Here is a 13,346-nt window from a genome sequence, read left to right on the forward strand (position 1 = left end):
GGATGAGGACAGAGGATGAGACGGTCGGATGGCATCACTGACTCAACAGAAATGAGTTTGGGCAAAGTCCGGGAAATAGTGAAGGACAGGGAAGCCTGGCATGCTGGGTCCATGGGGTCACATGGAGTCAGAAAGGACTAAGAAACTGAACAACAATAACCTACAATACAAGTGAGGTGACAGATGTTCATTATGGAGGACCTACAGCAGACAGACTCGCCAAGCAGTGAAGAGCAACAACTGCTGATGTGGTGGGTAATGTGATACCCCCCAGATCCCCTTTTCAGGGTCCATGTGCCTGTCCTCTCAGCTTCTAGGAATATCCGTGCTGCTAAGGACTCACAGATGTGAGCCTCAAAGGGAACTGCCTTCCACCACAGGGGAGCTGCCCTGCCCAAGAATAATCCTCGCAGCCCCTCTCAAGGGCAGCCTACCAGCAATGGCTGGCTGATGTAGGGATATGAGGGGTCTGGTTCCCTGGCCTCAAGTTGAGACATTTCTGAAGAGTCATTCCAGCTCCCAAGCCTTCCTTGGGATCCACTGAGACCTCAGCTGGAAACTCAGTGCAGGTCTGCTTCACCAACCAATCCTGCCTCACTTCCTTACAGGTCAAGCACCCAAGAGAATCCTTCAGTAAACCCTCTGGATACAATTCTCCAGTTCTAGGCAGCTTGACCTAAAATGGATGGTGCATACCAAACTGGGCCAAAACACTGAGGCTTGAGTAGAGAAAAACAGCAGCTGCAAACCACAGGGCAGTCTTTGTGTGTAAAGAGGTACAGGGGGCTCTGTCTCAGGCAGCACTTAACAGAGAATGTTGCTGGTGTTGGTGTTCAGTTGCCCAGCCATGTCCGACTCTTTGCAACCCCATGGACTGCAGCATGCCAGGCTTTCCTGTCCTTCACCATCTCCCAGAGTCTGCCCAAGTTCATGTTCACTGCATCGGTGATGCCATCCAGCCATCTTATCCTCTGATGCCCTCTTGTCCTAGAATAGCCATTCTCAATCCAGTTGTCACCCATAATGAAGGACAATGATTTGGGTGTTTGAATTCACCGTAAGGGACTTTTGTTACCTAGTAAGTCTATACAAGATCCAGTGGAAGGCAAAAGGGAAACTTGAATTTCTAGGGCAATCTGAAGGAATCTTCTTAGAAAGGGTAAAAAGTAATACTCTATAGGGGAAAAATAAAGGACACTCACTCAAGAGAAACCCGAGGTAGCCTAGAAGCACAGGTTTTGAACATTCTCAATGACTCATTCAACAAATATTTATTGAAAGGTCACAGTGTGCCCAGGAACATGCCATGAGTTAAGAATACAATCATGGAAAATACACTAGACATGGCCTGTACTCTCAGAGAGCTCAGAATCCAGCAGAAAATTCTGGAGTTCAGCAATGGAACCCTCTTCCCCCACCAAAATGGTTCCAGGAAACCTAACACATAAAATCAGATACATGTGATAACTTCCCAGTGGAGATGTCTGGTGTAACTATAACTTACAGACACTTCCTTATCTCTGCGTTAACTCATGAGAGCAATAAAGCCTATTGTGCTTAAGAGTAAGGTTTTTAAATAAGGTCTGAGGAAGTTACTCTTCCTATAAAAGCCTTGGCAATTTATCTCCACATTTGGTTTGCTTGTCCATAAGAAAACAAGCCCCGATTTGCAATGAAAAGTAGTTGTGAGTGCTAACCAGGCTTGGTTGGTTTCATCACCTTGTCTTGCAATTTCAAGGTGTCCTTCACTCTAACTGAAGTCTGATGTCTGTTTCAGAGTTGAACGTTTAACATAAAGAGTTCACACTCTCTCTCCTAAATATAAAAGTCAGGGTAGAAGGACCCAGAACTCTAAATAAACACCCACACTACCTTTTATACAATTTAAGGAGACAAAGTGTTAGACATTCAGTTACTACCAGACACTGATGATTACGCCAGGTCTAGAACATTCATCGTCACACCACCTGAACCTTAAGCGGTTATTTAAATGGACGGGGTGCATTGTGCTCTAAAGCGTGTTTGCTTGTACACGTTCACGTGAGGCGCTATGAATAGGCCTGAAATTCTTAAAGAATGTTGCAGACTCAGAATGATGCTAAAACAGTGCATTTACTGAAAGTTCACTTACACATCCAGAGATGGCAGGAAAAGCTGTATTCTGAGGTCTGCTCACAGAAAGGGTTGACCTGATTGCCCCTTTTAACATACTAAAAACACTCCAATGTGTTAAAAATGTGGTATACAACCATATGTGGGCGTGAGGTTTTCTTCACGATCACATTCTGAACAGCAGTTTAAAAGACATTCATGGCTGCAGCCCCAGCACTTAGCATAGTTCTAGGCACATAGTTAACATAAAATAAATATTTGATTGATGGTTAATTGAACAAAAGTAACTATTTTTAAATAAAATTCACATCCAGGATATGTGATCCATGGTTTATTAGCAAGTGCCCTTGAGATATAAGTTTTAGAACACTGAACTCAGACAAGGAAATGAAAATCAAAGAGGAAAATTCCCTGATCAAGAATCTGAGAATAGGGTGGAGGCCCCTCGGCAGGGGAATTCCTGGTATGGCAGAATGTGGCCTGGGGCCCCAGTCCCACACATGTGTCCCTCCAGTCTCCACACCAATGCTCCTATAAGTCATTTAGAAAGCAATGTGGTGATGGAACGATGCTGGGGGGATTCCGGGAGAGATGGGATGACTGGAGCAAAGAAAGAACAAATTTTTTTAATATTTAACATTTTACTGATTAAAATATTTATGATTATAAATTGCATTCAGTTTTCTGTTATCAAACACACAATTAAGAGAAAACAGGACATAAAATGACAAACTGATGGCCCTCCCAGGCTTCCCAGGAACGGACCACACCTTTCTATAGGCTTGGTCAACTGATGGGCCTGTCATTGGAGTAACAGGAACTTTGGAGGGGGCAGCTTCCACCAAGTGACTCAGCCTAACTGGGCAATGTCAGAAGAGACACTTTGCTACAAGAAGGGACAAGAAGGAGTGACTCAGGACCAAGAAAAGCTACTTCACCATCCCTATCATTCACTCAACTACCAGAGCAGGGGCTGACTCAAAGCAGGGGTGAGTTTCAGACCCAGCGGAGGCCTGCCCCAGGGGCCCAGTACCACCTCTAACCTGCCATCCCCAGCATGGCTCCAGGGAACAGCTCAGTGTAACGGAAGACCAAAACCAGCAGCATCCTTGGAGCTCTAGGCTTGCCTCTCTTCACACACAAGACGATGATGGCTACAAAGAAGTAAGGTGTTCACATGAAAAAGTAACAAGACTCCATCAGGAGGAGGAGTTTTTTTAAAAACAGAAGAGCTCTCATTTTACAGTAGAAGCCATCGAGGTTCAAAAAGACTCAAAGACGTGTCTAGCTTCACAGTGTTACGAATCGGTGGTATGTTGATGGGGATGCTGACTATCAATCAGGGTTCAGCCAGGGAAGCTGAACCACTAGATATACTGATATATATTAAGAGATTTAACAAAGAGCAGCTTATGTGGTTATGGACCTGGCTAGGGAAGTCTGAGGTCCATAGTCAGGTCATTAGGAAGGGGAAGCTGGAAATCTTCCAGGCTGAGGCTGCTATCCACAGATGGCATTTCTTCTTCTTCAGGAAAGCCCCCATTCTATTCTTAAGGCTTTTCAACAGACTGAATCAAGTTCACCCAGATTACCTAGAATAATCTCTCTTATTTAAAGTCAACTGATTATGGACTTTAATCACCTCTACAAAATAACCTCACAGCAACACCTGTTTTAGTGTTTGACTGACTACCTGACACTTAAAACACTATCACATTCATTTATCAGTAGCACCCCAGTGATCTGATCTCTCAGAGAACTGCTGGTACAACCCGTTTATCAAGAACTTTATCTCCTTGTTCTCAATACAGCAAGATCTCTTCCCTGAGCAAATTTTATTCAAAAAGGTTCTGGGTGACTACGTTAAACGTATTCTACCTTTTTTCTCCAGCTAAAATTACTGAAGATGTTGGGCCCCACTGTCACCATTCAGCAGGAGAGGAGTTTGTAGGGTTCATGGAAAATCACTTCTTGGGTCCAATAAACCAAAGTCAGTATCACAATTTTTTGTTATCCACCAAAGCAGTAGAGCATGTGTAGAACTAGGGGAATGGAGAATAGGCTGATCTATTCTCCCACTTCACCCTGGATATCACATTCACTCTCTCCTCACTATCAAACAATGTTTTTTTAACTGAAGTATAGTTGACTTACAATGTTGTGTTAGTTTCTGATGATAAAGTGATATATTCTTTGGCAGATTCTTTTCCATTATAGTTTATTATAAGATATTGTATATAGTTCCCTGTGCTATACAGTTGGACCCTGTTGTTTATCTATTTTATATAGTAGTGTGTGTGTCTAATGCAAAACTACTAATTTATCCCTCCCCTCTTTTCCTCTTTGGTAACCATAAGCTTGTTTTGTTGTTTTTTTTTTTTTTTGTCTGTGAGTCTGTTTCCATTCTGTGAAAATGTTCATTTGTATTATTCTTTTAGATTCCACATATAAGTAATAACATATGATATTTGCTTTGTCTAACTTACTTCACTTAATGTGATAATCTCTAGGTCTATCCAAGTTGTTGAAAATAGCATTATTTCATTGTTTTTTTATGGCTGTCTCACTCAAGCTTCTCAAGAGTGTTACCCATATGTCTTTACATCCACATTCCCCACATTCCCCTGCAGGCATCATCACACTGCAATCAAGCCCTCCCACCAAAACACTCTATAGAAAACATGCCCCTTAAGGTTTCCAATGACTTACTGTTTATTACAGCCAAAGGACTCTGTTGACCACACCATTCATGAAATACAATTTTCCATTACCTTCCATAACAGCAAAGTCTCTTGTTTTGCCTCCTACCTCTCTTGCTATTCCTTGTAAATCTGATCTTCTGTCTCTTCTTCCATCCTGTAAATGTCCACTTTCTCCAGTCCTCCTCTCCTGGACTCCCCTCCTATTTACATTCTAATCTATATGCCAATGATTTCCAATCTCTATCTCCATGACAGATCATGCTTTTGAGTCTCATGCTCACATGACCTACTGCTGTGAATATCTATAGCTAGGTGCCCCAGAAACACTCTGAACTCATTGTCCTTTCCACTGACCCCACTTCCTCCAACCAATGCTTCTTCCTCGATTCTCTATCTCCACTACTGGTTCCACCACCCACCTAATGGACCAAAACAGAAACCACCAAGTTATGCCTCAACTCCTGCCTTTCCCTCAAGCCTACATAATGTCAGTCAAGTCTTACTTGAGAGGAATGAAGAGAGTATAACTGAAAATCACATTTTCTAGCCTCCTTTGCAGCTAGCTATGACCATATAATTATTCAGGCCAATAAGAGGAAAGCAAGATTGCATGGAACTTTCAGCAGCTGTTTATAGAAGATTAGTCAACTTTTGCATCTCCTTTTCTGCCTATTTCTTCCATCCTCTCACACAAAAGATGGCTAGAGCTCCATGGCCACCTTGGATCCAGCAGTGACCTTAATGGGAGAAGCCACAGCTGAAGATGAAAGAGACAAGAAGAAGCCTGATATCCTGAGAACTTTGGAGAGCATCACACCAATCTTGGACTGCCTAACTCCAAGTTTATTTCATGTAAGAAAATAAACCTTGTTTCAGTTCAGTTCAGTCGCTCAGTCGTGTCCGACACTTTGCGACCCCATGAATCGCAGCACGCCAGGCCTCCTTGTCCATCACCAACTCCCAGAGTTCACTCAGACTCACGTCCATCGAGTCAGTGATGCCATCCAACCATCTCATCCTCTGTCGTCCCCTTCTCCTCCTGCCCCCAATCCCTCCCAGCATCAGAGTCTTTTCCAATGAGTCAACTCTTCGCGTGAGGTGGCCAAAGGACTGGAGTTTCAGCTTTAGCGTCAGTTTAGGCCACTGTTATTGTACATTTTCTATTAAAAGCAGCCAGCCATAATCTTGACTAGTGTACCAAATTACGTTGATTCTTTTTTAATCTTTCAAATTCCATCCATTTCTCTTCATCTGTATTACCACTCCTTTGGTTCAAGTCACCAACTGACACTCCTTCCAATTACCAAAAGAGTATACTAACTGGTCACCATGGCTTCTAATCTTCCTCCAAACTAATCCACTGTCCATTTCTGAGGGGCGATCTGAGATTATGCAACAAAAGTGTTACAAATGTTAGCATTTTTCAACCTAGAAATTTCACTTCTCAGAATTTATCTGGAGGAAAATAATAAGACAGGAATACAAATAATTATGTTTATGGAGGTTAAAAGCAATATTTAAGTTGTTTATAAATGGAAAAAATCTAGATGTCCAACAATAGGGGGTCAGTTAGACACAAAATAGTGTATCGATTTAAGTGAAAATTAACCTGTCATTAAAAATCATGATGTAGAATAATATCTTAAGATACATAAGGAAATAATCATTATATATATGTATAAGAAAAATAAAACAATATATATCCTATGTTCTAATTTGATTTTTTAATTATATAGATATAGAAAATACTTTCACTCATATTTGTACCTATACCAAGGAAGCTAACACTTTAATTAATTCAGATATCACATCACTATTTAATAAACATCAAGTATATGCTAAATGTATAATACATGTATAATAATATTTATCTTAGATATATTAGATATATATATCTATGCTGCTGCTGCTGCTAAGTTGCTTTAGTTGTGTCCGACTCTGTGCAACCCCATAGATGGCAGCCCAACAGGTTCTGCCATCCCTGGGATTCTCCAAGCAAGAATACTGGAGTGGGTTGCCATTTCCTTCTCCAATGCGTGAAAGTGAAATCACTCAGTCGTGTCTGACTCTTAGCGACTCTGACTCTTAGAGCCCACCAGGCTCCTCCGTCCATGGGATTTTCCAGGAAAGAGTACTAGAGTGGGGTGCCATTGCCTTCTCTGATATATATCTACATATAGATATAATTTTATGCTTTTATTTTTCCAAGATGCAACAATAAACATAAATTGCTTTTAAAAGTAGAAAAGATAAATATTCTCAATAAGTCCTGCAAACCTGATCATGCTCATTTCCTAGTTCAAACATCTCCACAGTCATCACGTTCTCTGGAAGGCTTTCATTTATTCCCCCAAGGTAGATTCCCCTCATGATGGTAGAGAACCCCATCTTTCCCTGTACTAACACTTTTCCTCCTGCACTCTAAACTGCCTATTTTCTGAACTATATCTCATACTAGATCATAAGCTCAGGCAGTACAATCTCATCAATTCCCTAGAGCAGTGGTTGGCATATATTTGGTGTTCTCTTAAAGTGAGATGAGCAAATGAATGATGGTGTTATGAATTTAGCCACATCTACCACTTTTTTCACCATCCAAGAGACGTAGAGGGGCTCACATCTTTGCAATCTAAATGTGTGTCTCCAACACTTAAGATTTTTGATAATTACCATGCCTGAACCATTCCTTAGCAATTGCTCAGGTACAAGACGCTGTATAAACTCATTTCAAGGATAGTTTAAGCCCCTGAGGAAATAATCTTATTCGATGAGGAATGACTTCGCATAAAAGTCTATACTGCTTGAAAATAAGCTGCTATCTATCCACAGGGAATAATTTAAAATAACTTTCAAAAGCTGAGAGAATCATATACCCAGTCGATATTCTTCAGGTGTCTACCATGTGCCAAAAAATCAATTCAGCTCATCCAGTGTATTCTCTTTGACAATATTTGCCTCTTCAAATACTGGTACTGACACTCAAGAAGTTTTATCACTGACTGTTCATTCTGGAATTATACGTGTTTCACCTTGGGTACAAGTGGTACATAGAGGAATATGTCAAATTAACAAGTTGTGTTGGTTCTTATGTGAGTTTCATAGTTTGTTAATGTTTTGAAGCAATCGCAGGAAAGAGCTCTGACAAGGAAAGAGAAAGACTTAACAATGCTTGAAGATCAAGAACAAAGCTGGAAACGCATTCAAGTGCCTTCCTTTAATCTGAGTAGTGGCCCATGGTGGCTTCAAGAATTATTACCTTTCCAGTATGCTAACATGACTGGCAAAGCTGCAAATTACAGATGAAGAAGGTACAAAATATTTCTTTTCATACAGATGAATGCAGAGGGCTACGCTCTGGGTTAGATTTCATTTCAGTGAAAACGGTCTCCATTAGAAGTGAATGACCTCTTCGAGCTACAGAGAGAAGAAAGAAGTACCAGCCCAATTTGAAGGCTGTAAGGATGGACTGACCTGGTAAGAGCAAACATCAGCCAGGTGGAGATTTAACTGAGGGGTATTTTCATTAGATTTGGTTTTGTTTTTCTTCACGAAGTTCCAATGTTTCTGCAGTCGGCCTCAATCCACTTTTTCCCATAAACCCTGTTATTTTCAGTGCATAATTTTGCAGGACACAAGGTGCCTATGTAGCGCTATAGCAGAAAGGTCCATGTTCATCACTGTAGCAGCATCGATTTTTAACTAAAGTAAATTTCTTTCAACGAAACGAAAATCCTATTATCGTTTATTTTATTTGGAATGAAACAAAAGCAGTATTTATATATATATATACATACACATAACGGTATACATATTTATTAGATATGGATGCGTGAATACATAAGATAGAACTATCTTACGGGAAGATACCCAGGAACTGTAAGTAAACTGAACACTGACAAATGTCAGGAACTGCCACTGTTAGAAACGCCTCAATCAATTTCAACTTGGCCACTGACCTTCTGTGTAGACATACAGCATTCTCTTTGAATATTTTTGCCAACTGAATGGAGCCCTCCTCCATACTGTCAGCTAATCACAAGGGAGAGGGTGTAAAACACCACCCAACAGCCACTTGGAAAGCCATGCGGTTGAAGCTTAAATGCATTCAATCCTTTTAATGAATAACATAGTCTGGCTCTCTGGAAGGGGACTCAGCCACACTTCCTTCCAGAAAGAACTGGAAGGGACTCTCCTAAACAAGGTGTTACCACCACGGAGAGACCACAAGTCAAAGGAGAAAGGAGAACAAAGGGCAGCGCTCCACACAAGTATAACAAAGGTCAGCCAAGGTACTTTATCTATTCTTAAGTTGGTCTTCTGTTCACTGATTCAGTCAACAAGTATTTGAATGTTCGAGGACACAGAGATGGACAAGGCAACTGGGCTCCTTATTCCACTGGTTACATCTTCCTGATATCCAAACATGTTAGCGAATGCTTGACTACCATCTGGGGGCTGCAAACTCTAATGCCTACTGGAGCCAGACAAGTAATGTGAGAGTGAAGCAGAAAGGGTTTCTGGTAAGAGGGCGCACTGGGACAATTATACACAAGTATCACACACCCCATCTAAAGGTATTCAAGTCCATTTTTCTTATCTACCATCCAGGCAAGGCAAAAAACATAGAAAGCCTAGACCTGGCTCACAGACTACCATTTTATGACTCTTTTGTTTAGCAGAATATTGACCAGAGCATCTGGGTAAGAAATTTCATTTTGCATTTAGATATATGACTTTAAAATGCTCAGCCCATATTTACGATCACCTTCGTATAGTGGATGGCTATAATACACCAGATGATGATGAGAACTCTGCTATAGGAGAAACTGTCTATCAAGAGCCAAAATTTTGGTAACTGAGCTTGATTCCATATTTCTTCACTGTGACTGAAGAGTGCCGTTACATAAACAAAGTTTTTCTTTAAAATTAGCACCTATTCCTTGAAAGATGCTATTCAGGGAAGGCTTACTTTTTACAATTTAATTGTCTAAAGCACCAAAGAGAAGTTGAAGACTCTCTAGACTCCAAATCGCATTTTCACCATAGAGGGTCAAAGTGTCAGCAGACACACAGGTGAAATAAACCAATTACAAATGTATTCAATAATAGTTCTTGCCCAGTCAAAATATGGTTTCTTGGTCAGAGGTTACAAGAAACCATTTTACATACCCTTGGGTATAGTATTTAATTAACGTAATATTTAAATTGAGAATGGTATCAGTTTTATTCTTTTTTTTTCTTTAAAGGTCAATAAATGTACTGGATAATCCAAGATGTGTCCTTAAATCAACAGCCTGCTTTTTACACACCCAATTTTACAGTTTGAAATGTACAGTTAGCACTTCTTAACTGTTTTTAAAACTAAATTTGAACAACAAATTAAATTCCTCAGTATGTGTTATGTAATGTAGACACTGGCTATAAAAATGCTGACATTGGTTATATTCTCATAATGCAATTTAGCCCTTTTTAGTAATAACTATGCAAATAATCAGCCACGGGAAAACTATTTTACATCTAGTACAATTACCTACTATCACAGAAGTAATTATTATTATTGTCTTGTTTACTAAACTTCAAGAAGAACTCGAGAGATGCTAAGACACTTCCAAGGCTGGTGTGAAAACTCCCCTTTTAACAGACTCATCTGGCAACTATAATTACCAATGTTAAGGAGGGCATTTCAGATAATCATTAAACAAGAAATTATCCCCAAAAGGTTCATAAGTTCCAAACTTTAAAAGAAGAAAGTATATTGACAGCTCCTAACATGTCCTCTTAATGCCTTCTCAATGCAACTCTTCTCCCAGGCAAAGTCAGAAGCTCTGAGATGACTCACTATCAACAGGTAGAAAAATCCATACTCCCAACGAGCTGAGCTTTGCCCCTGAACAATGCCCACTTTTTTGCTGGTTATACTTTGGGAAACTCAATCAAACATCCCATTTGACTGTGCTTCAACTCTTTTGGTTTCAGAAATTGTTCCACCATCTTGAAATAGACAAAAGTGTTTGGGTGACCTATTGGACACAATCTTCCAAAGTTCTTCACCAGGTCTACCCAGCTTCATCTTCTCTATCAGTGCAGGGATGAGGAAGGCAGTAGGCTAGAGAAGAGGTCAATCCACAACATTCTTTCAAGGATAATAGAAAGATTTTAGCTGGATGGTTCTGCCCCAGAACATATCATGGTGTTTCAGTCAACATGTTTGTTGAGGCTGTGGTCTTCTGAATGCTCGACTGGGGCTGGAGTTCCTGTTTGCCAGGTGGCTCACACACAACTTACTAAAGCGAGGTCTGGTTGTTGGCAGGAGGTCTCGACACTGACCTCTCCATAGGACTGCAGTGTCCTCTCAAGCCATGGCACCTGAGCCCACTGGTGGTTCACGACTGAGCCTCACCAGGTCCAAGGCGAGGCATCCAAAAGACCCTGGTTGCACAGGCGGCTAAGATGCTGCCTTGCCTGTTCGCCACTCTTCTTCTCTCACACTGGCCAGCAAATCTACCAACTGAAAAAGCTACATCTTTCCAGAAGGCCCAAAGGGAAAAAAGCTCATTGTGGGTGAATCACCCCTATAGTCTCCCACCAAGAATTCCACCCCTTGGGGTGTTCATCTCAATTTAGCCGAAAGTCAAGAACCAGGGCTACTGTTAAATCAATTTATGTGCAAGGGAGTCCAGGTCCACGCCGAGCTCTGATTCTGGTTTTCTGGAGGATCAGCAGGCCTTCAGGTTGAAGATGGGGCATCTTTAACTTCCTTAATCCTGAACGTTCTCTTGGGTCCAACAGCTCTTTGGGGGCATTCTCCCTAGCGAAAGGGAGTTGCTTCTTGTTTTGTCCACTTGTCCCAAATCCAAAAGCAGTAACTGTTCTGTTCAGAGCTAGTAAAACCCAGCTCCCAGAGGCCATGGCTATTTCTCCATTGTTTCAAAGGTGCCAGACTAATGTCTTCCTTGACCATTTTTTGAGACGTTTGCAAAACATCCATTGCTGGTCACTACCTGTTGTGGACCTGGAGACAGGCATCCCCCGAGGTCAGTGCCGTAGAGCGTTGGGAGCCGGGCTTCCATCCCCAGTACTCTAGCAACGTGTTACCACCCACCTCCGCCTTCCATGTGCTCCGGCTTCCACCGGAGTCCCTCTGCAGCGCCCCCTCTCGCCCCGAGTGAGCGCGACACCCGCAAGGACCGCCCCCACGCCCCGGCCCCGAGTCGGCGGCGGGGGCAGCAGGTGGGGGGAGGGGGGCGGGTGGCCCGGCGGCCCCGGGGAGCGGTTTGGCGGGGGTCTCCCGAACCCCCCATCCGGCCGCCCCCTTTCAAGGCCGCCTCCCCCCAGGACCCCGCCTCGCCCCGGCCCGGCTCCGCTCCATCGCGGCCCGCCACCCCCCCAGGTTCCCCTCCCGCGCCCCCGGCCCGGCCCCGGGGCAGCGCACCCCCGGCCCCTCACCCGCGCCGGCCGCCCCGCGGCCTCCCGCATTCCCCGCACGTCCGGCGCCGACTTTTACCTGTACTTTCTGCACTCGAGGCGGCTCGTCGGGCGAGAAACACCTCCCCGGGACCGCTACCTCCCCCGCCCCGGCTCCGCCCGGCTTCCTCCTTCCCCTCCAAGGCCGCAAAGTAGATGGAGTAAGAGAGTGTGTGCGCGAGAGAAAGAGAAAGAGGGAGCGGGCGCGGGCGCCGCGGGAGGGCGGGCGGCGGGCGGGAGGCGCGCCCGGCCCCCGCCACCCTCCGGCCGCCGCCGCCGCCGCCACGGGCTCGGCAACTCCGGCTTGCGCCCGGCCCCGGCCCCGGCCCGGCCCCCGCCGCCCGCCGCCCGCCCGCGGGCTGGGGCCGGCCCGCGCCCCCGCGTCCCCGTACCTCGTAAAGGTCCCCAGAAGCCATGCCAGGCTGCGGAACTTGGCTCGCCGGCTGTGCGCGTCTGCTCGCTCGCGCCCTCCGTGCGTGTGCGCAAGGGGGGCCAGTGTGCGCGTGTGTGCGCGCGTGTGTGTGTGTGTGTGTGTGGTGTGTTGAGTAAACTGTGTTTTTGCAGAATGACAGGCTTGGGGGCTGCCTATGCGCAGAATCAGAGCGGGCGGCGGCGGCGGCGGGGCTGGCGTAACCGGCAGCGGCGGCGGCGGCGGCGGCGGCACGAGCGCGGGCAGCAGCGACGGCCGCGCAGCGCGCCCAGGAGGCACCGACGCGGCCCGAGCGCCGCGGCCCCCGCGACCCGGCGACCCGGCGGCGGTGTGGCTGCGGCGGGCAACGGCTCGCCCCGGCGCCGCCTGCAGGAAGCCGCCCCGCGCCCGCCGCCGGCCCGGACGCTGCTGCCACTGGGCGAGTCCCCGCCCCCCGGGAGCCCGGCCCGGCCCCCCGGGCGGGCGGGCGGGGGGGGAACGGGGGCGGCTGCCGGGCCGCGCCCCGGGGGACCGGTCCCGGAGCCGAGGAGCGCCCAGGCCCGCCCCGCCGCCCCGGGCCGGCCCCGGAGGCGACCGGTGGGGCTCCCCGGGGGGTGGCGGGCCAGGTGCCCGCCGGGCGTACCCGGCCCGGGACTGCG

The 13,346-nt window shown here is 45.4% G+C and overlaps 1 protein-coding gene across 1 annotated transcript in view; it reads right to left on the minus strand.

Moving 5' to 3' along the window:
* The window catches only part of CDYL2 (chromodomain Y like 2), a 163,916-nt gene extending 150,793 nt beyond the window's left edge, over positions 1-13,123 (minus strand). The window contains exon 1 of the mRNA XM_086349436.1: positions 12,671-13,123. Within this exon, the coding sequence (XP_086205562.1) occupies positions 12,671-12,694 (24 nt within the window). The 5' untranslated portion in view covers positions 12,695-13,123. The remainder of the gene's footprint in view (positions 1-12,670) is intronic.
* Between the last annotated feature and the right edge of the window lie 223 nt (positions 13,124-13,346).

This window comes from Bos grunniens, chromosome 18 (genome assembly GCF_055505025.1).
Source record: "Bos grunniens cultivar Pamir isolate PY7600 chromosome 18, Bosgru_T2T1.0, whole genome shotgun sequence".
NCBI classification, from domain to species: domain Eukaryota; kingdom Metazoa; phylum Chordata; class Mammalia; order Artiodactyla; family Bovidae; genus Bos; species Bos grunniens.